At 42.1% G+C, this 21,975-nt stretch overlaps 1 protein-coding gene across 1 annotated transcript; it reads left to right on the forward strand.

The window, feature by feature from the left end:
• The first annotated feature begins 11,007 nt into the window (after positions 1–11,007).
• On the forward strand, positions 11,008–20,771 carry LOC145406151 (lithostathine-like). Its single transcript, XM_080277348.1, has 5 exons — positions 11,008–11,065; positions 14,213–14,312; positions 18,840–18,955; positions 19,615–19,767; positions 20,665–20,771. Exons 1-5 carry the CDS (start codon positions 11,008–11,010, stop codon positions 20,769–20,771), a joined length of 534 nt encoding a protein of 177 aa, XP_080133474.1.
• The last annotated feature ends 1,204 nt before the right edge of the window (positions 20,772–21,975 follow it).

Here is a 21,975-nt window from a genome sequence, read left to right on the forward strand (position 1 = left end):
CAGAAGTGGGAGTGTAAAGTCACCCATAGACAGAAGGACAAGGAAAGAATGAAGGAAAGACAGAAGAGGATGGAAAGAAGGATGGAGGAGAGGAAAGGGCAGACACCTGAGAGCAGCACTACATCAAATGAGTGGATGGTAAGCATTAGCGTTTTTCTGAATAATAATAATAATTCATTCATTCATTCATTGCCAGACGCCATGTATCCCAAACGGGGTAGCCAAGGGCTTAGAGTTAATTGTTTTACAGGGAGGGGCACTAATCCTCCACCAACCCCACTTGACACGTAGGGAGAAAATAATAATAATAATAATAATAATAATGATAATAATAGTAATAATCTGTATCATAATTATCCTATTTCTGTGTGTTTGTTGGTTTGTTTGTCCGTTTGTTACCACAACACAGCAAAAACAGCACACTGTAGCGTAATTTTTGTCACGCAAGGTACCGCTAAAATGCTCTAACTTGAAGATCAAAACAATTTCCAGTCCAGTCGGGCCACAGGTTCTTGAGTTATGAGTCATTTCTGACCTTATGACATGTTAACCAAATAATAATAATAATAATAATAATAATAATAATGGATGGATGGATGGATAATAATAATAATAATAATAATAGTAGTAGTAGTAGTAGTAGTAGTAGTAGCAGTAGTAGTAGTAGTAGTACAGTAGTACTGTATTAGTAGTAGCAGTAGTAGTTGTTGTAGTAATTGCATTACTATTATTACTATTATTATTACTAACATTATTATTATTATTATTATTATTATTATAAGACATGGCGTGTACTTCCCACTGAAGATCCTACTGTATAAGCTCATCGGCAACCAAGAGGGGTCCCAGTGGGGGAAAAAATAACCAAGAAAATAATTACTATTACACAAAGCTGCGTTAATCATTGTTCTGAACGCCTGACAACTCTCCATATTCACAGTGTTATTAGGAACAGAGTTTAGTGATTGACGAATAAAATACCTAGAGTACTGTGATGCATTATATGAGTGCAGTAAAACACCTAGCGTATTATGGTGTATTATACGTGTACAGTAAAACACCTAGAGTATTATACCAGCACAATAAAACACCTAGAGTAATATACGAGCAGAATAAAACACCTAGAGTAATATACGAGCAGAATAAAACACCTAGAGTATTAAAAGAAACAGAAACCTAGAGTAAAATAGAGTACTCTACGAGTACAATAAAACACCTACGTCTGTATTCGCGCCGGAGAAGGAGTCTCCCTATCACCTCTTCCTTAACTATTTATTTTAGAATATGGCTGGTTAATATCCTTTTGAACGTTGCTTATTCTGAGTATGGCGACATCAAAAAGATTTATATAACACAGGCGAGGAGAGTAAGGTTTAATAAACAAAATAAATCGCCAAGGAAAAAGTGTTAGGGAACGAGAATACGAGTTCTAGAGTACTGAGATGTATTATAGATGACACACAAAAAAAGCCTCATTATTTTTTATCGGAATTCTGGCCACACGGACTTGCTGAAAATGTAGTGGAAATTTAGTATGCAAAGGATAATCAACATAAAGAAATATTTTAAAAAGTAGAGTCGGAAACCCAGCAAGACGTCTATGTTCAAAATACAGTTTCAGCTCGTCAAAAAACACCTAATCTGATTAAAACACGATCCAGAAGCCTTAAGTTAGTCTCAGGAGAGGAGAACCACACACGACAGGAACACAGTGCTCGAAGAAGGGCAAGGCACACAGATAAAGGAAAACTCGAACAAGTGCATCATTCGAACAAAGATTTTTTTCGTTGTCGTAGGAACCCAGCCCTCTTAGATCATGACGACAAGGAGAGTTTGCTTCAAGGGTGACAGTCAGCAACCAGACTGATTGTCACGGGGTTTTTATAATATCACGGTAATTTTGATATAAATGGTTAAATATTATTCAAATTGATAATAATATTCAATAATATTGAAGAGCAGAGACAATGATTGTCTTGCTACATCAAGCAACGATTACTTTACGCTGATTTGCTAAGATTCTCTAAGAACGAGAATTTATAAACTTTCTCAACAGTACACAGCAGAGACTAATTACTCACAATTGCTGAATTACTGTACTGTTAGCCTCTGGAGAAAGTTACATCACCCCTGACAATAAATAACTAATACTAATAATAATAACATCAGGTTCTTGCTGATGCATTAACTCCTGGCACAACGGATTTTAAGTTAATACAACAAGACTGGTCTAAGTACCAGTTATGAATAGTAAATGTTTATGCAAGCTAGGAGCTATATGGAAAATAAGCTTAATTTGGATTAAATGAAACAAGAGTTTACTTACATTAAGCTCAAGAAAGGAACTGTTAAATTTATTAATCACAAAAAATAAATTTAACGTTACAATTCAAATCAATTAAATGAGACGCACTCACTCACTCTCACAAAAGCTAAATACTTACGCCTAGGGAAAAACACCTTAACTAAGCTCTTAAAACTACAAAATACACAAAAGAAATACCAGTCGATGAATGCTATGTATCACCACTAAGGTGGGAGGACTGGATTAACTGAACTAGTGGAGCTTGGGGTGCTAGCTGACCTCTCCACTTCTGAGCACAGAACCTTTCTCCGCCACAGCAAACACAAGACTGAATTCAAATACATTGTATGGGCAGGACGCAAGGCGTGGCTAACGGTTGAGGGAAGTAGAGGCGAACGATAAAGAAACAATAGTATCGCTCAGTAGCGCACTTAGTGACATGCATCAAATCGGTCACCCCTGAAAACGGTGACGAATGATTTGAAAAATATACCCCGAAATGGAGAGAGAAACGGTTAACTGAGCGATACACAGTGAGTTTTCCACTAATAGTTCGTGGCTTCTCACAAAAAGGAAATGTCGCGAATTGATTCGTGACATTACGCCCCATGAAAATTAAATCTTTCTTCCTTCAGAAGAAAGATTTCAATATACATACATATAAATCCTAACTCAGTCACACAAGATTCACACTGTGGTGTGTGTGCTATCCTGCTACAGGAGAAAGTCGCAGTCGTCAGTGAGCGAAAAAACCTCGTATTTACGTTAATAGAAGCAAGCTTGAGGGAAAAACTCCGTGACGACGGTGAAAATCCTGTACTCAGGTCAAACTGAGCGAAAATTCGCTACATTTACACTGACAACTAATTGTTGTGTAGCGTGGTGTATGTAATACATGGTGTAGGTGTGACAGTTGTAGTGTAACTGTACCTACGTGTAAAATGACACAGTAAATAATATGGCGACGACGAAGGCAGAGGAGAAGAGGCAGCAGCGTGCGGCAGATGATCAGCTGGTCCGCACAGCAAAACTGCTACACCCATTGCTGAACCTGCAAAACCAATTAAGGTGGAGCATCAAAAGTGTCAATGAGACAAAATTCTTATTATGTTACAATTACTCTCTCTGGCTAGCAGTCAGTGCTACGACGTACATTCGAGGTCGCCATTAATTATAGCACACGATTATGTTTCGACAAGTTGAGAATCCCCTGTGCAAACTCGGGTCTAACATAGACTCGAACAGCACACGGGTAATCAACCTGTGCCTTAACCAACAGTTCTTATATTAATATATGGGAGCTGAGAATAAGTGAGAAAACTTGCTTCTTACATAGCCTCAAGTCGCCTCTGCAGAGTTCTCACTTCCCCCTTAACCTACAATACAATACTTATATTAGTACTGGAAAGCTGAGAATCCTTGTGCAAACTTGGGTCTTCCATAGCCTCAAGTCGCCTCTGCGGAGTTCTCTCTCGAACTTCCCCCTTAACCTACAATACTTATATTAGTATCGGGAAGCTGAGAATCCTTGTGCAAACTTGGGTCTTCCATAGCCTCAAGTCGCCTCTACGGAGTTCTCTCTCGAACTTTCCCCTTAACCTACGGTACATATATTAGTACCGGGAAGCTGAGAATCCTTGTGCAAACTTGGGTCTTCCATAGCCTCAAGTCGCCTCTCAACTTCCCCCTTAACCTACAATACTTATATTAGTACCGGAAAGCTGAGAATCCTGTGCAAACTTGGGTCTTCCATAGCCTCAAGTCGCCTCTCAACTTCCCCCTTAACTTACGGTACATAATATGTATGTACAGGCCCTGGACATAATGTGTCCTGTGGGGCCAATGGGCGAGACATCAGGTCTGCACCCACTTCACCACTACCCTGTCTCTCAACTGTCTCAGAGATTACAGGTGTAGTTACAAATGGCACAGGAAGGGCATGTCCCTGATTAGTGGTGATACTTTGGCACACACTGCAAGAACGGACAAAACTATCTATGTCCCGCCCCATCCCTGGCCAGAAAAAGTCAGCTCGGATACGGCCCTGGGTCTTCCTTTTGCCCATGTGACCTCCTGAGACTGAACAATGACCCCATTGTAACACTGCTAGGCGGTACTTGGCGGGAACGACAAACTGCAGTCGAACCTCGCCCTCGGGTGTTCGTGGACTCACGGTAGAGCCGTCCTTGTTTGCGAAGGAACTTGGCTCGACCTCCCGTGAATACTTAATCACTCGACCCTTTTGTTTATTCCGCACGGCAGCAAGTGTCGGGTCAGAATGTTGTTCTTGTACAACAAGTTGACTGCACATCAGATCTTTGCGGCGATTCAATGATCACTGGGGTGACACAGTCTGGAGCCTCAGCCATGGCTCGTGTTACCGCAGCAGCCGAAGTCTGAGTAGAGTCATCGGAGCAACTATCCTTGACTCCTTGAATATTGCCTACTATAAAGTCAAATAGAGGCTCTGGCATGACAACTGCAAGTGTCGTACCAGTATAAAATGGAGATGCCACCTGGATACATGCCTCAGGGAACAATCTCACTGATCCATCAATAAGGCTTGCATGGATCTGTCGACCTGTATACTGCTCAGGCCGAACTAGACTCTGCTTGACAGAGCAACCTGAGGAACCATTGTCTCTCAGGACCTTCACAGGAATGTCTCCCACAAACCCTGGCTGAACAAGGAAGGTACTGTCACCTGTGGGAGGGCCTGTGGAGGAAGCAGCTAGCCACTCATGAGGCTGCTGAATTGATGTGGCAAACATTGTGCCTTGAGGGTTATATTGGGAAGATGGAACATTGGCCATCTGTGGAGGGGGGTTCACTGTCACTGTGGGACTAGTGAACTGTGGGGGAGTACCCACACTGGTAGGGACGTGACCACCAGGCTGCTGCTGAGGAATGAAGGCTGCATTCAAGCTTCCTGCCTCTTTTGAGCTGGTGGTGAAAAACTTTGTCCCGTCGGTCGGTTGCGTGGCTGATACTGCTGCTGGTTAGGGTACTTGTTGTACCTCTTCCACTCAGGTTTCTGAGTGTTTTGCCCCTGGTCCTTCCACTGCGGTTTTGGACCTTGGCCATTACTCTGAGAATGGCCTTGTTGCTGGGATTCAGTCTGAGGCGGCTTCCCAGACTTGGAAGTATCTTTTCTGCTCCAGGTGTTTTGCTTACGAGCTTGATACCCGTATGCAGTAAAGAATGCGTCAGCCTTCTCTGCCATTTGGCTGGCATCTTTCACCTGGCAGATCTTAAGCTGTGCTATGAGCTCAGCAGGCCACGACCTCTCTAGCTGTGTACGCAGCATAAGGTCAATTATCCCCTCACGCGTGGAAGGAGTTTCATCTTTCTCCATCCACTCATTTAAGTAAGCTGTGAGACGATCAAGGAACTGAACAGCTGTCTCCTTGTCTTGGAGACGAGCTCGCATGAACTGAACTTTGGCGTCGTCTACTGTGAGACCATACGCCTTTATGAGTGCAGCTTTCATCATCTCATATGTGAGATTGTCTCCACGAATTCTGTGGAGAATATCGAGGGCAGGGCCCTCAAATAGGCTAAGAAATTGGATCCGCTTAGCTGCCTCATCCAGTTGATACATGTCTGCCATGTCCTCAAAACGAGCTATGTACGGCTCGATTCGCTCGCTTTCCTTGTATGAAGGAAGCTTGATGCGTGGGGTCGCCAGGACATGTGCAGGAAGAACGCTCGTGGAGCTTGGACCAACTGCACCAGACGTGTCTGAAGCCAAGGAATCTCGCTTGAGCTTCAGCACTTCAAGTTCATGTTCTCGTTCTTTGTCTCGTTGTTCACGCTCGTATTCGCGCTGTTCTCGCTCGTGTTCGCGCTGTTCTCGCTCTTTTTCTAACTCGAGCTCGCGTTGTTTCTGCTCGTGTTCGCGCTGTTCTCGCTCGTATTCACGCTGTTCTCGCTCATATTCGCGTTGAATCTTACGCTCTTCACGGGCATCATTCTCGCGCTGCTGCTCCTGATTATGCCGTGAGAGTATATACTCTTTAATTTCGGTTGGGTCCGAAAGACCCATTTCTTTGGCTTCCTGTAAAAATACAGTAGTAGCCATGGCGCTAATTTATTAAGCAAACCGAAATTGAGTACTGACTGCTTAGCGACGAATACTAATAAACAAAAGTAAAGAGTACAGACACAAGCTAGTGGTGACCAGTCTTATCCAGTTAACTGGCAATGAATAAATCAAAAATGTAAATGACTGGGAAGACTCAATAATAAACACAATGGGTACGGCGACTTCCCAGGAGCGAATAAAATCGTCTGGCGTTACCAAGAATAAACTAGAGTTAAGTACTCTATGGATTGATAAAGCAAAATTCACTTGCTAAATTAAGGGTAAACACCAGTAAGCTTGTGCCTATAAACTTTAATGATAAATACCTAAATATGAATGAGTGAGCACTATCTCGTGAATAGCTTTAGAGCTAGGAGTTAATATCCTGGAATGAGGTCGCCAATTGTCACGGGGTTTTTTATAATATCACGGTAATTTTGATATAAATGGTTAAATATTATTCAAATTGATAATAATATTCAATAATATTGAAGAGCAGAGACAATGATTGTCTTGCTACATCAAGCAACGATTACTTTACGCTGATTTGCTAAGATTCTCTAAGAACGAGAATTTATAAACTTTCTCAACAGTACACAGCAGAGACTAATTACTCACAATTGCTGAATTACTGTACTGTTAGCCTCTGGAGAAAGTTACATCACCCCTGACAATAAATAACTAATACTAATAATAATAACATCAGGTTCTTGCTGATGCATTAACTCCTGGCACAACGGATTTTAAGTTAATACAACAAGACTGGTCTAAGTACCAGTTATGAATAGTAAATGTTTATGCAAGCTAGGAGCTATATGGAAAATAAGCTTAATTTGGATTAAATGAAACAAGAGTTTACTTACATTAAGCTCAAGAAAGGAACTGTTAAATTTATTAATCACAAAAAATAAATTTAACGTTACAATTCAAATCAAATAAATGAGACGCACTCACTCACTCTCACAAAAGCTAAATACTTACGCCTAGGGAAAAACACCTTAACTAAGCTCTTAAAACTACAAAATACACAAAAGAAATACCAGTCGATGAATGCTATGTATCACCACTAAGGTGGGAGGACTGGATTAACTGAACTAGTGGAGCTTGGGGTGCTAGCTGACCTCTCCACTTCTGAGCACAGAACCTTTCTCCGCCACAGCAAACACAAGACTGAATTCAAATACATTGTATGGGCAGGACGCAAGGCGTGGCTAACGGTTGAGGGAAGTAGAGGCGAACGATAAAGAAACAATAGTATCGCTCAGTAGCGCACTTAGTGACGTGCATCAAATCGGTCACCCCTGAAAACGGTGACGAATGATTTGAAAAATATACCCCGAAATGGAGAGAGAAACGGTTAACTGAGCGATACACAGTGAGTTTTCCACTAATAGTTCGTGGCTTCTCACAAAAAGGAAATGTCGCGAATTGATTCGTGACACTGATGCACATTCATACTTTTTTCCCAGGTCTTACTTTTCCCCCAGAACTGCATATGCATCAGTCCATATTAGGCCCACTGCAAGAATCAGCCTTCTTCTTGGAGGAAGAGTAACAACAAGAATTAACTCTTCCCCATGGTAGAGAAGTACGAGTGGGGAAAGTGTGCTTGTAGGAAATAATACATGTGGAAGTAGAAGTGTTGTAAAGGCAATGTTTTTGTATGTCCGAACCCGCAAATCATTGGCAGAGCCAACAAAGTTCGTACATATGAAAGCATATGAAGGGACATACCACTAGCATCAGCTTTAAAAGCTCGCAACGAGACGGAATGAACTCAAACCCATGATTAGGAACACACCTATTACGAGATGAGTACGCTAAATACTGACCCAGAGGCTTCATACCCAGAACAGTTATTATTGTAGCCGCTAACTCAAGATTTCTGGTCGGCCAGACTCGTTGACAACAGGTATGCAACTGCTTTTATGGAGCCGTCCTACAGGTACAGTACAGTACGTACACCGTGTTTGGATACGGCGCTCGCTTGTGGTAGACAACAACTCACCAGGGCCGGAACAGGGTCCTCACTGCAAGGTGCAGGGAAATATGGGGAGGCTTAGCGTAAGGGTGGACGCAGCAGCTGCTCTACCTAGGGCACACAGCACCACCACATGCAGGCACTTCGTCAGTACGGATCAAATACGGAATATTCGTTTCCCCAGGAGATGACAGGCCAAAGGAACCTTACTTTTTCCCTAGGAGAAGACAGGTTAATCCAAAAATTTTTCCTCCTTGGACAGGACTAATAGAGTTTATCTTTTCCTCAGGACAGGACAAATGCAGTTTATCACTCCCTCAGGAAAAGACGAAGGGACAAAACCAATGTATTTTTTCCCACAGAAGAGGACAAATACATTTTTTTTTTTTTAATCATTGGCACTGCAGGTTTATATGAACTGTCTGGGTACCGTCAGCTGATGTTGTGGTGATAACCAGATATTGTGAAATCATGTTATGACACCCACACCCACACCCATACCCCCCCCTACACACAAACAGACACACACCAGCACGTGAGCTCGCGCACACATACGCACACACACATGTTCATGGGAAATTAATCATATACATCTATTTCTATCTATCTGTCTACCTATCTCTCTGTCTGTCTGTCTGTGTATATCATTGAGATTTACAGACACGCCATACACAATGGCAATGATGATAGGCTTTGAGGCTGAAATCTTGTCTCAGCAGATAAGGATAATGCGGAAGCTTTGGGAGGGGGTGGTCTAGTGGCGAGACTGTAGCAGGGAACAAGCAGTGAAATCAAATACTGGAATCTTAATTAAAACAGATGTTGCTGATTTTCCTTGTGATCCATCGACGTGTGACACACACACACACACACACACACACACACACACACACACACACACACACACACATACATACACACGCTAATGCCGTCACACCAAACCTACAGCCCTAGCATGTATTCAGTAAGGCCAGTGGATATTAGTGCTGAAGTGGTGACATGTGAAGGTGTATGACAGGCAAGGAGGACGGCTAGATCTAAGGGTATGGGCTGTTAAGTTTGTGCTCAATTCATGTACACATAAAAGGAAAAACATCAGAGAGAGAGAGAGAGAGAGAGAAGAGAGAAAGAGAGGCTGATGACAAAGTGGAATATAGAACATAAAATATCTCGTACCGGTCAGACTGGTGGACTGTTTGTTTTCCTTTTATCCCTGTGCATCTATATTTATCACTGGTGAAGACTGAGACAACAGAAATTTATTGTGTGCCTTACTGACCCTCGTGATGGTGGAGAGGGACGCCTTCACGTAGTGGTATAGATACAACCTGGCGGTGGAGCTGCCCAGTTATACACATGTCCCTGTTTCTTTCCTATCCCTCGAAAGGAAGATGGAGGAGTAAAGGAAAAAAAGGGTAATTATGGCCTGCAGTCCACTGGATTCGCGTTCAGATGAGCCTGGGGTTGCATCTACTACTACTACTACTATTACTTCTACTACTACTGCTGCTACTACTGAGATGGTGTTGGAGAGTGAAACCTTCCCACTGAGGCACCAATACAATCTGCTGGCTCTCATGCCCAGATGAACCTGGAATTACAGCCACTGACCCTCGTGCACTCGATAGGCGCGTACATGTAAGCATTTTGTTTTCAGTATTGTGCTAGAAAGTTTTTATTTAGAGAAGTGATGTGCTGTTCCAAAGGACGTTACTTCCATCCCAGGCAAGGAACAGTTTGGCGATTTTAATTTTTTCGATATGGACTTTACTGATTTCCACAAGAAACTCAGCCCTAGCATGTATTCAGTAAGGACGGTGGGTATAGATGCCGAAGTGGTGGTATTTGAAAGTACATGACACCAGGGAGGATTGTTGAGCCTTAGGCAACGGACTACACAGTCTATACAAAGGGTCAGACAAAGATAAATATAGTCATGATAAAACCGATATGATGTGTCTCAATTCACCAAACCATTTTTTTTTTTTTTTCCGGCACCTTGCATGCTTCCCACGATACACGGTTAGGCGATAAGTGAAGAGAAAGAATATCTCATAGACCTTCACAACGAGGACATCTGCTTTATTTTTTCTTTTTTAATCAGACTACCATGAGGCGATTTAATTTCACACTACTCGATTCGCCAAAACTTGTCTCAAATTTTCGTTCTTTTACAGCCTATTTCATTTAGCTCACGGGCAGAAAAAGACAGTACTACGGCCCTACATTCTTTACACAGTATTTCTGCATGACCGGTATTTTTTCCATTATTAATCTATTACAGTATTAAAACTCAGAACTGATGAGGGTGAAATGGCAATTTTAGGCTAATTTAGAGTAAAAAGATGTATGGTAGTAGAGCCGTTAATTAAGACTAGATCTAACCCCTCCAGTGTGAAAAATCTCTCCTAAACTGAATAAGCTCATCTGGAGGTGGAAAATTAAGCTAAAAATAACGTCATATGAATCAAAGGGTTAATGCAACTAGCAGTTCTGGCAGCCACTGTTTGACCTTGTCGCCTCTGCAGTTGAGCCACATAAATATCTGACACCTGCCTCACCTGCCTCACTTTGACCGTGCCTCACCCTGTCTCACTCTGCCTCAGTCTGCCTGTCCCCGCCTCACTCTGTCTCAGTATGTGGTCTCTGCCTCAAGTCCTTCTCCTGGCACTGGCCGTTTTGGTGTTTGGTACAGGTGAGTCTGGTAATCGTTGATCTGTTTTTTTTTTTTTTTTTTTTTTTTTATTTGTTTTCCTTCCTCCGTTCTGTTATTTAAAAAAAAAAAAATCTACAAGAAGGTTATATTTTGGCTTGGTTCGTTTCTTTATTTTTCTTCCTGTCTGTTAACTACATTATGGAAAACTACTGAATGGAGCTGCATCAAATTTGGAATAATGATTAAGGACCATAAGAGGACAAAGTGATATTAACGCAAGTCACGCAAAAGGTATATAGGGATGTACCCCAACACAGGTTTCAACAGACATACTGCCAGCAGTGAGTAGACAGAAGGTTGTTATGCCCACTACTTAAGATGGTTCTCTTCCATCTACACTTTAACATTCTCTTGCATGCTACTTATATCTTACTAGTAACGTCATAGCTTGCTTCAATACCATACAAGAGGATATTGAGGTGTATTGTACGGAATATACTGCTAAGGAAGAAATACCAAGAAGTGTCCTATACCACCCAAACTGCTGTCCCGAATCATGAAAGATGGTCGTGCTCCCAGCCACCCATCGTGTTGAAACCTGCAGCTGTACCATGGCATAGAACAGGACACCCTACGATACATAGCCAGGGATAATGTTTTTTCTTTCTAGGTTTTTAAGGCAATAAGTGTTTTAGTATAAGATAATGAACCTGTGTGCAGTGTGCAATCAGAGTGGCTGTGTACGCAACAATGTAACATAAATTCCTGTGTGTAAACGAAGCAAGTGGCCATTCCCAAAATTGCATACTAAAGAGTGGTTATATGAAATTCGATGGACCTTAGTTGCGAGGCAGGAGTGAGTCACCTTGGGTACCAACTGAACCAATCTTTCAGTCTGACTACACTTCGCCAATTGAGTTGAAAGGGGTTTGGGATCTTTGTCAGGTTAGAACATTACGCTTTTTTTGACGTTCAGACCTTGTTTACTAGTCGACTCAACCCTTCAATATGACTAAACTCTGCTATTAATTGAGCTTAAGAGGAATAGGGATCTTTGTCAGGTTAATACACACACACACACACACACACACACACACACACACACACACACACACACACACACACACACACACACACACACACACACACACTACAGTAAAGCACATACTCTTGTCTAATGAAGTGTTACCTTATCACTTTCCTCTTACCAGTTTATTTCTATATCTGGCACGTTGATATAGTCTTATTTGTTATTTATGCAGTAATTTTCGACACTCAAATAATATAGAAATAGAGAATATGGCAGTGTAAATTGCAAAATAAATCGGTAAGGAAAAGGTGTTAGATTACCTTTTCAGCCAACGAGAAATCACTATCTTTGTATTCTTATCTCAGGAGGGTTCATAGTTGTACTATGATAATTTATTGGCACTGGTTTTCATAATATGTCGCTTATTATATTGTGATTAAAATATGATGCCCTTGTACGTAGTTCGAACAGTTGCCTACTCTTTCAGGTTTTGGAAAAAATGTTCATGTAATATTTATGAAATGTAAAGAATGTTCACGTAATGTTCGTGTACTCGTAATAAATTTTCATGTAATATAAAAATAATATTGTGTGATGCACTGATACCTTATTCTCTTATGATACTGATGTCTTCTTACTGCCAGGGGAGAATTTATAACTGCTATACACAGGATTAGGGGCGTATGAAGAAATAAGTTAGCAAGTTAGCTCTTCTCAACAAGGTGGAATCAAAGGCATTTCGTCTCATCATCTCTCCTCCTCTTACTAGCTCCCTTCAAACTCTATACCTTCGCCATACTGTTGCATCTTTATCTCTTTTCTATCGTTACTTTAATGGCCACTGCTCCTTTGAACTGTCTGCTTGCATCTCTCCGCCTCTACGACGGGTCCGTAGCACCCGTCTAGCAACAAACTCTCATCCCTTTTCTGTCCAGCTCTCTTATACAAGAGTTAACCGTTACTCCCACTCCTTCATGTATGCAACAGGTCAACTCTGGAACTGTCTCCCTCATTCTGTATTTCGTACCGCCAATGATCTCCAGTCTTTTAAACACAGTGTGTCCAGGCATCTCGAAATGAACAGTTCTTGAATTTGGCTGTCTTATCTTGTTCTCTCTCTCTCTCTCTCTCTCTCTCTCTCTCTTGGAGGGAATGATTTACAGGCTCCTGGCCTTTGGTTCCTTCTTCCTTGTATAAAAAAAAAGGAAGAAGTGCTGAGGAGCCTTTTTCTATCTATCTGTCTATCTTTTGCCAGACGCCATAATCCCTTAAAGGGTGGCCATTTGACTTTGAGTTATTGGTTTTATGGGGAGGGGCACTAACCCTCTACCAACCCACTTGTTGACACGTAGGGAGCACGTATGGGTTGGTTATATGGTTACCACCCAGCGTTGTAAATGGTTTCTTGGCTTACAGGAAACAATTTGGCTTGTCACTCAATGTAAATCCACCTGTAAAGGAAAGAAGAACAACAAGAAGTGACAGGAAAGATGGGAGATATAGGAAGAGAGGAGGGCAGGCACAGAAAAAGAATGATAAAGGCTAAGGAAGAAGTAGGCAGTACTACATCAAGTGAGTGGATGATGGTCGCCACCACCTACCACCATGGAGGCTTTTTAACAGACGGTAATACGATCTTATCCGTATATCTGCCAGCTTAGGATGTTTTCTGGCATCTACTTATTACAAATTCACTTCTGTATGTGGCATGGTTATACTTTTGCTTATTATTCATGAACACTATGTCATTATTAAGAAGACAAACATAGCGTACAGAAGATTATTGAGTAATAGTATGCAAAATAAATCGCTAAGGAAGAGGTGTAAGAAGTCATCCGAAGCAGACCAGGACCAGTATCCTCAGACAAATATACGACCACATTCCAGTTGTAACTATGAGTTGTTTTTGCAGGAAAGATCAGTGTCTTCGCATGCTTCCTACATATCCTACAAAAAGCAGTTTTTAATTACAGGGGGGAAATTATCCTAGGTTACATTTTGTTATCTGTAGGAAGAAGGAGAGGAGGGTTTTGAAATTTCTCACGTCCCTAGTTCTTCTTGCGAAAATAAATATAAATTACTACAAGAAATAGAGTATAAACATGTTTGAGAATCCCAGCCTAGAATATGAAGCTAAGTTGTTTTTCTCCCTTCAGGCCAGACCACCGAGGCACCAAACCAGGCGGCCACGTGCATCCCACCCTTTGTCTCGGTGGGTGATGGCTGCTACTACTTCCACGAGACCAAGATGGCATGGTTAGTCTCTCTCTCTCTCTCTCTCTCTCTCTCACACACACACACACACACACACACACACACACACACACACACACACACACACACACACACACACACACACACACACACACACACATAAACAAACACATTTGATGCTTATCGGGGTTTCACATCAGATAATACTGAACAGATAATACTAAAAAGTTAAATAATTCTGTTGCTTCACACCCGTTTGACATTTCGCAGGTTTACACATAAAATAGTTACAAATAAGGTCAATTATATAAACTATTCAAGCGTTCCTATTGTTCTAAACCTGCTTTATGGATCTGAGGTTAGCACATCAAATAATATTTTGTCTCCACCTTCCACATTGGTGGAGACCATTGTTTTTGCTGGTATTATTATTATTCCGGCCTCAGAGTCTCGCGACGATTCCAGGAAAATCGGAGACTGCAGAAAGAACCTGAATGGCCCAGGTTATGTGTCCTGTCATGAACCATTGCGGGTAGGAAAACAAAAAAAGAATCCAAATCCTTTGCCCGGAGTGGAAGGATATGTCAGAAAGAGTCATATCAGTATTATAAGTGAGATAAATAATGATCGTGTCTACTGGAGATTTCAATAGGACCTGCACAAGGAATCAGAAGGGCGAACTTGGACCAATTTCCACTAAATTGTTTCAGAATGTACCCTACCATGACCTATGAACACTACTGAGGTGTCCTGTTCATGTCTTTGTGACGGTTAATCAAGGACCTCCATCCAGAACAGTAGGTGGAGACTAGTGACTCTCTGCAGGACAGTTGCAGAGTTCGTTAGTTTCCACCTATGGAGCCTATTGTTTTTACTGGCATTATTATTTTTCCGCCCCTCAGAGTCTCGCGACGATTCCAGGAGAACCTGAGACTGCCCAAGGAATCTGAAAATCTGAAGGGCCCATGTTATGTGTCCTGGCATGGGCCATTGCTGATCAAAAAAAAAATCCCAATCCTTTACGCACAGTGGAAGGGCATGTCAGAAAGTCATATCAGTATTATGTTGTGAACGAGATAAGTTAGTTATGTCCACTGGGGATTTCTATGCCACCTTCGCAAGAAATCCGAATGGCCCAGGTCATGTGTCATGGTATGGGCCATTGCCGATAGAAAAAAAAATCCAAATCTCCCCAACGGGGTCAAGGTCATTTTAAGAAACAGTACGTGGAGACTAGCGGGTGTCGGCAGGAGAGTTACAGAGTTCTAGTTTACAAACAAGTGCTCGTGGGCCCTTCGGGCCCCTTGCACTTTATCCTGTGGAGGGCTCTTGCATTTATGTGCTATTCTAGAGTGACTTTGTCACTTGGATTTTTTTGCAGCTAACCTAGTGATCGTGTTATTTGCAGCTTCGGTAATGGAACCCAGTTTATTTTAGTTCTACCTCTGGGCAAAAAATTCTACGGAGATCCTATGCCGGGCTCCGGGAGCAGCGTTTTTTGGTCAAAATGTGATCGCTCATTAAATATAGTAAAAGTTTTTCAATCGTGATGGGACCAAGTTTTTTTTACATCAACGATTATTTTGCGATTTTTGTGCCAATTTTGGTGCGATTTGAATGTGTAGTTTCGGCCTGCCCAAAATACACACACACACACACACACACACACACACACACACACACACACATACACGGCTACTGCTATAGTATATTAGATGATATTTTACTGTCTAAGTAATACCATTAGGTCTTCTTTAGATGATTCTACCTAAAGACTGTAAGGGAAAGGGGAAAATCAAGTTACACTTATATTAGTAGCTAGGAATTTCACAATGCAGTAGATTTTTTTTTGTTTTATTTGATTCCTTGGTGGTTGGTAAGGAGGCAAGTGTGATGGGGAGCCATCTTCTTTGCTGAGGAAACAGACTGCCTTAGTCTGCTGTAGTTGTGATTAGTGTGAGTCTGTAGTGTGTTTGCTAAATCTGTGTATTTGCACTTTATTTTATTTTACTTTCCTGCAGTTCCTCCATCACTTCCCCCTTCTGACTTCCTCATGGCTGACATTAGAATGTCTTCAATTGATGTATTTTCTGCCATCACTGGCCTCAAATACTAACAAGGCATATGGGCCTGATGGGGTCCCTCCTATTGTCCTCAAGAACTATGCTTCTGTGCTTACACCCTGCCTTGACACCTTTGTCAACTTGACCTTTCCTTCCTGCAGGAAGTTTGTTCTCAATCAGCCTGTCCTATAGAAGGGTGACCATTCCCAGCCCTCTAACTATGGCCCAATTGCTTTAACATCCTGTGTTTCAAAAGTTTTCTAGTATATTCTTGACGAAACTTTTTTTAAAGCATCTCTCCTATCACAACTTTCTTTCTGATCGTCAGTGTGGGTTCCGCCAGGACGCTCCACTGGCGATCTTCTCACCTACCTTTCAGACTCCTGGTCATCCTCTTTTCGGAACTTTGGCGAAAGCTTTGCCATTGCACTCGACATCTCAGAGGCTTTCGATGGAGTCTGGCATAAATCTTTAATTTCAAAACTGCCCTCTTACGGTTTGTATTCTTCCATCTGTTCCTTCATCTTTAGCTTCCCTGCTGGTCGTTCTATAGCTGCTGTTGTAGACTGCTACTGTTCTTCTCCTAGAGCTATCAATAGTGGTGTTCCTCAGGGCTCTGTCCTATAACCAACTCTCTTCCTTTTATTCATCAATGACCTTCTAAGCTGCTCATCTAACCCTATCCACTCATACGCTGAAGACTCCATCCTTCACCTTCCCATTCGCTTCCCTCATCGTCCATCTCAGCAGTTACTTCAAGAAACGAGGGATGAGGCCATGGCACATCAGATATCTGACTTGGCTCTTATATCTGATTAGGGTAAAAATAATCTTATAGTTTTTAATGCATCAAAACCCCAGTTCTTACATCTATCAACCCGACAAAATCATCCAAAGGAGTACCCTCTAATTTTTTACTACATCCAGCTCAATCCTGCATCATCTTTAAACATACTTGGATTTTCATTCTCTCGGGATTTATCTTGAAAAAAAAAAAAAAACTCATTCGTAAAATCTGCTTTTAAGAGAGTGGGTGTGCTAAGCCGATTCCGTGCCTTCTTTATCCCTGCACGGTTGTTGACTTTATACACGAATTTTATTCGCCCCTTTGTAGAGTACAACTCTCGTGTGGGAGCGCTCTCCACATACAGCTCTTTTCAACAAGGTGGGATCAACGACTTTTCGTCTCATTAACTCTCCTCCTCTTAGTGGCCCACTTCAACCTCTGTGTCTTCGCCGCACTGTTGCATCTTTATCTCTTTTCTACCGCTACTTCAATGGTCAATGCTCCTCCGGGCTGTCTGCTTGCATCCCTTCACCACTATGGCGGACGCGTAGCACCAGTCTAGCAACAAGCTCTCATCCCTTTTCTGTCCAACTCTCTAATGCAAGAGTTAATTGCTACTCCCAGTCCCTCATGTATGCAGCAGGCCAACTCTGGAACTGTCTCCCTCTGTCTGTATTTCCTACTGCCTATAATCTCCAGTCTTTCAAACGCAGTGTATCCAGGCATCTCGCAATGAACGGATATTGAATTTGGCTCTCTGTTATCTTGTTTTTGTTTTTTCTTGAAGGGAACAATTTGCGGGCTCCTTGCCTTTGGTTCCTTCTTCCTTGCATAAAAAAGTATAGCGGCAATGACCTCCGCTGTTACAGCATGCGGGCAAAATTATATTTTGCTTAACCCTGTCAGTACGATGACGTATTGCACATTTCTTACTTGGGATGCCAATAGTTTAATTATATGCAAGATAGTAAGGCCCTCGGTTAGTATTGGGATCAATGAAAGTTATAGCTAATCTTTCCAGTTCCTAGGGGTGAAGGGGTTATAATGTAACTGAAAGTAATGTGATGATAGGGTAGGAGAAGAATACACTATGTCCTCTTTATGCGTGTCCACTCCCCGGGTCCTGTAACCAAAGATCCAAACAACAAAGTGTTGGTGGACTCAGAACTGATCTGCAAGGGGGCGGGGAGAAGCTGTGGCATCGTTGGGTGGCATGAAAAAGAAAATGGTATTGGGGCAGACTCTTATGTAGTACAGTATACCTTTTGCATGAAGGAGTACACACAGTTGTAAGAAATTGACAGAAACCATCGAGAGGGTAATTTTGATAATATGAAGCCTTTCGAAAGCGGATTCAGTCATACCTCGTAATTAGTATGGTTATACTGTGAATGGAAGTAATTGAAAGATCATGGTAAGTGGTGAATAAGGCAACACAGTCTGCCACGACTCGAACACAGCTGGCTGGGGGATATGTTGTTGCAAAACAACCATCCGCCGAGTGATGTCCTGAGTCTCCCTGCGCAAGGTGGTGAAACTTTTTCACCTAAGTGCACCGACCTTAGTTTGACCTTTCTCAAACTTTTAAAATTTGAATCCCCCACATCAACCATCACAGCCATCCTTCACTAATTAAAACGCTATGAAGCACCACTGTTAAATGCTAGAATGTCATTCTGTGCCAACAGCCAGATAAAGTGAAAGTGTTTCCCTCCCCAGGCACGACGCCCGCCACTACTGTCGGAGTATGAATGGGACAGACCTCACCGCCGACTTGGCAACAGCGGCTAGCTGTGACCAGCACTCACACATCTGGCAACACATCCTCGTAGAGTGTGAGTCTCTCTCTCGCTCTCTCTCTTGTATTTCCTTTCACCATTATGCCGTGACCTTCAGTGGTACATTTTGATTTCTAATAATTGGCAGTTTATCCTGCATATTACACCTTGACACACTCTTGTAACTTATTTTTATCTTGTTCAGTCCTGACATATATAATGTGGATATGAAACATACAAGATGATATTAAGGCGAAACTGGTAAAATGCATAGCCAAGGAAGAGGTGTTATGAAATCTACATGAGCAGGAATCCGGGTCTCATGCTGGACTGTACTACCAATGATTTACAAGATTTCATAACTCCTTTTTCCAGGTAATGCGTTTTGCCAGTTGAGCATTTATGCACTAATTTTCTGGATTATTGCATGTGGAATTTTACTGGAAAGGTACTTAGCGTACTTTCCCACGCCTATGGGCACATTGTTGCAAGGCTCATAGGTACAAATCAAGGTGTTCACTCGTTTATTGTCTTTTGAAAATGTATAGTTGGACGCTGGGCAAAAATGGGTTATGCTCTGATGTATTGTACTGATCCAAGGCATTTAATAGACGAAAAGGTGAAAATAACAGTGTAATATGGAAAATAAAGCACTTAAAAGGAAGTGCTACAAAGTCTGCTGTTCCAAGAATGATACTTAATTTCTCTTCCTGCAGACGGGAATGTTGCCCACTGGCTCGGTGGATTTGATGAAGGGCAGGAGGGCAGCTGGCACTGGGTGACAGGGGAGGCAATGGCCATGGGTCTGCCCTTCTGGTACCCGGGATACCCATTCAACCACCCTGACTATGACTGCTTGTTAAACCACGGTACCTATGGATACTTCGTAGCAAGCAACTGTACTGTTACCCAACGTTTTGTTTGCCAGCAGTTTTAAGCTATGATGCATTAATCTAATCGCTTCACAACTGGACATGTTTCCCTAAGCCGAATAAAATGGTCTTTGACGAACAGCCTCACAATGCGTTTTATTTGTCAACAGTTGTACGCTATAGCACACTAATGTAATACTTTGATAGCCAGACAAATTTCCCTAAGCTGAACAAAATAGTTTCTGAGACATCCAACACTAGAACTGACACCAGGACAGTTGTCTCAATCTGAATGAAACAACTGCATGGTGATCAACTCAGATGCCTGTCTTCATTACAGTTCTCAACTGTGCTAGACTATAGAACTCGACTATACTATCTTCACGGCCAGAGGTCTCCTTCACCTGAACAAAATGCTGCTGACCTTTGTTGTCTTATTACCTTTCATATGGCAGCAGTTATGAATTTTGCCGCACTAGCTTGTTCACTGCTCGAGATCATTCCCAAAGCCGGATGAAGTCTTCTGGTGGAAGGAAGAGTATAAAAAGATACCATCAAACAGTGAGGCTTATTATATCATTATGACTGTTTAATCGGCTTTCAGCAGTGAAAGAAAGTGTTCTGGAAGATAATGGTTTGAGGAAAATGTAGGAAACAAATGGCTGACACAGCATTGGAAGTAAATGAAAATGTAATAAGAGACGCTGATGAGACGTAATAATTGATGGAGCGAATATTTGGACAGATTTTACGAAAGTGAGTTGAAGTAAATTGGATGTAAGGACCGTATTTCTAGCACTGTTTACAATGAGTAGTCGTTTAGAAGTAAAAATAAATAAATGACACTTACAATAATAACAGTAAACTACCAACATAAGCCCTTCTATGATACAGGATTATTGAAGGCTCAGCAAAAAATACCCACTAAATCTGCTGACATCAAACCCACCCACCCACCAACCCACGCACCTAGTCCAGCTCATTTGTTGGAGAAGCACTAGGCTATCATTAATGGCAGGGACGTACCGAGCATGGAAAACAACTAATCAACATAACCTCAAGGGTAAATTTCTTCTCACACTGTGCCCTTAAACAGTGTGAGGTACTGAATTTTGTGGCCATTCCCTTCCTCTCTGCTCACTGTCCTAAATGATACGCTGAAAACTCGGGCGCCAAGCTGTCAACGCAAAGCATCGCTCGGTATATCAATGCAAGCGTTAGGCGTTGACCCTCCACACAGCCTCCATGACAGGGTTCGCTGTCCATTGAGGAGTTCAGGAGATATCGCGCCCACACCCATATGACCTTGACCTTTGACCTCTTTACTTTGCTGATCTAATCAGTTCATCATCCCTTCATACTATATCACTGACAAAAGTTTGGGCAAAACCTATTCAGAGATTCAGGGGATATCACACCCATGCCCATATGACCTTTACCTTTGACCATTTTATCTAGCTAACTTAACGAGTTCATTGTCACTTCATACTGTATCATTGAAATAAACTTGGTCGAAATCCGTCAAGAGGTTAGGGAGATATCGCCCTCACATCCATATAACCTTGACCTTTGACCCATTGACCTTTCTGATCTATTCAGTTCATCGTCCATATATATTGTATCAACTGATAAAAGTTTGGTCGAAAGCCATTTAGAGGTTCAAGAGATATCGTTTCCAGAAAAGTGTTACGGACGCACTGACGCACCCACGTACTCACGGACAGACAGACCAGTCACGTAATGCCTCTTCCGTCATAGGTGGACGGAGGCATAATAACCAGTGGGATGTGCCGGTACTCGTGACGTCACATCCATTGGCTCCTCCCAGTCTATGATCAGCCAGTGGAAAGTGCCGAAAATCGTGACGTAATTCCCCTAAGCTCCACCTAGTTTTCACATACACACACACAGAGGCACAGCAACTTTTAGTACAAGACTAAGTCATTGCACTGAAGGGTTATATGAGGTTGTTTCTAATCCCTTCATTACAGGTCTTGTAACCCCTTAAATCAGATAACGTTGCAGTCTTGCTGCTGGCAGACGATTTTAATCAGCTTAGACGAAAGTTTCCAGGCTGGAGGGGTTAGCTATAGCCTTCGTTATCCCCTTGTTACGAGAGGCTGGAGGTAGTGGACTAAACCGAAGAAGGTGCCATCGGACTGAAGGGGTTAAGCTAAATATAAATCTGCTGATGCTAAGAAAAAA

The sequence above is a fragment of the Coenobita brevimanus genome, chromosome 69 (assembly GCF_032717465.1).
Source record: "Coenobita brevimanus isolate Jiangsu-jjx chromosome 69, ASM3271746v2, whole genome shotgun sequence".
In the NCBI taxonomy this organism is placed as follows: Eukaryota; Metazoa; Arthropoda; class Malacostraca; order Decapoda; family Coenobitidae; genus Coenobita; species Coenobita brevimanus.

What these genes read in the sequence shown, in the direction of transcription:
- LOC145406151 (XM_080277348.1), top strand. Translation starts at nt 11,008, where the DNA reads ATGTGGTCTCTGCCTCAAGTCCTTCTCCTGGCACTGGCCGTTTTGGTG. An exon ending in CACGAGACCAAGATGGCATG is followed by an intron (nt 14,313 to 18,839) that starts GTTAGTCTCTCT and finishes TTCCCTCCCCAG; the next exon opens with GCACGACGCCCGCCACTACT. An exon ending in GCAACACATCCTCGTAGAGT is followed by an intron (nt 18,956 to 19,614) that starts GTGAGTCTCTCT and finishes CTCTTCCTGCAG; the next exon opens with ACGGGAATGTTGCCCACTGG.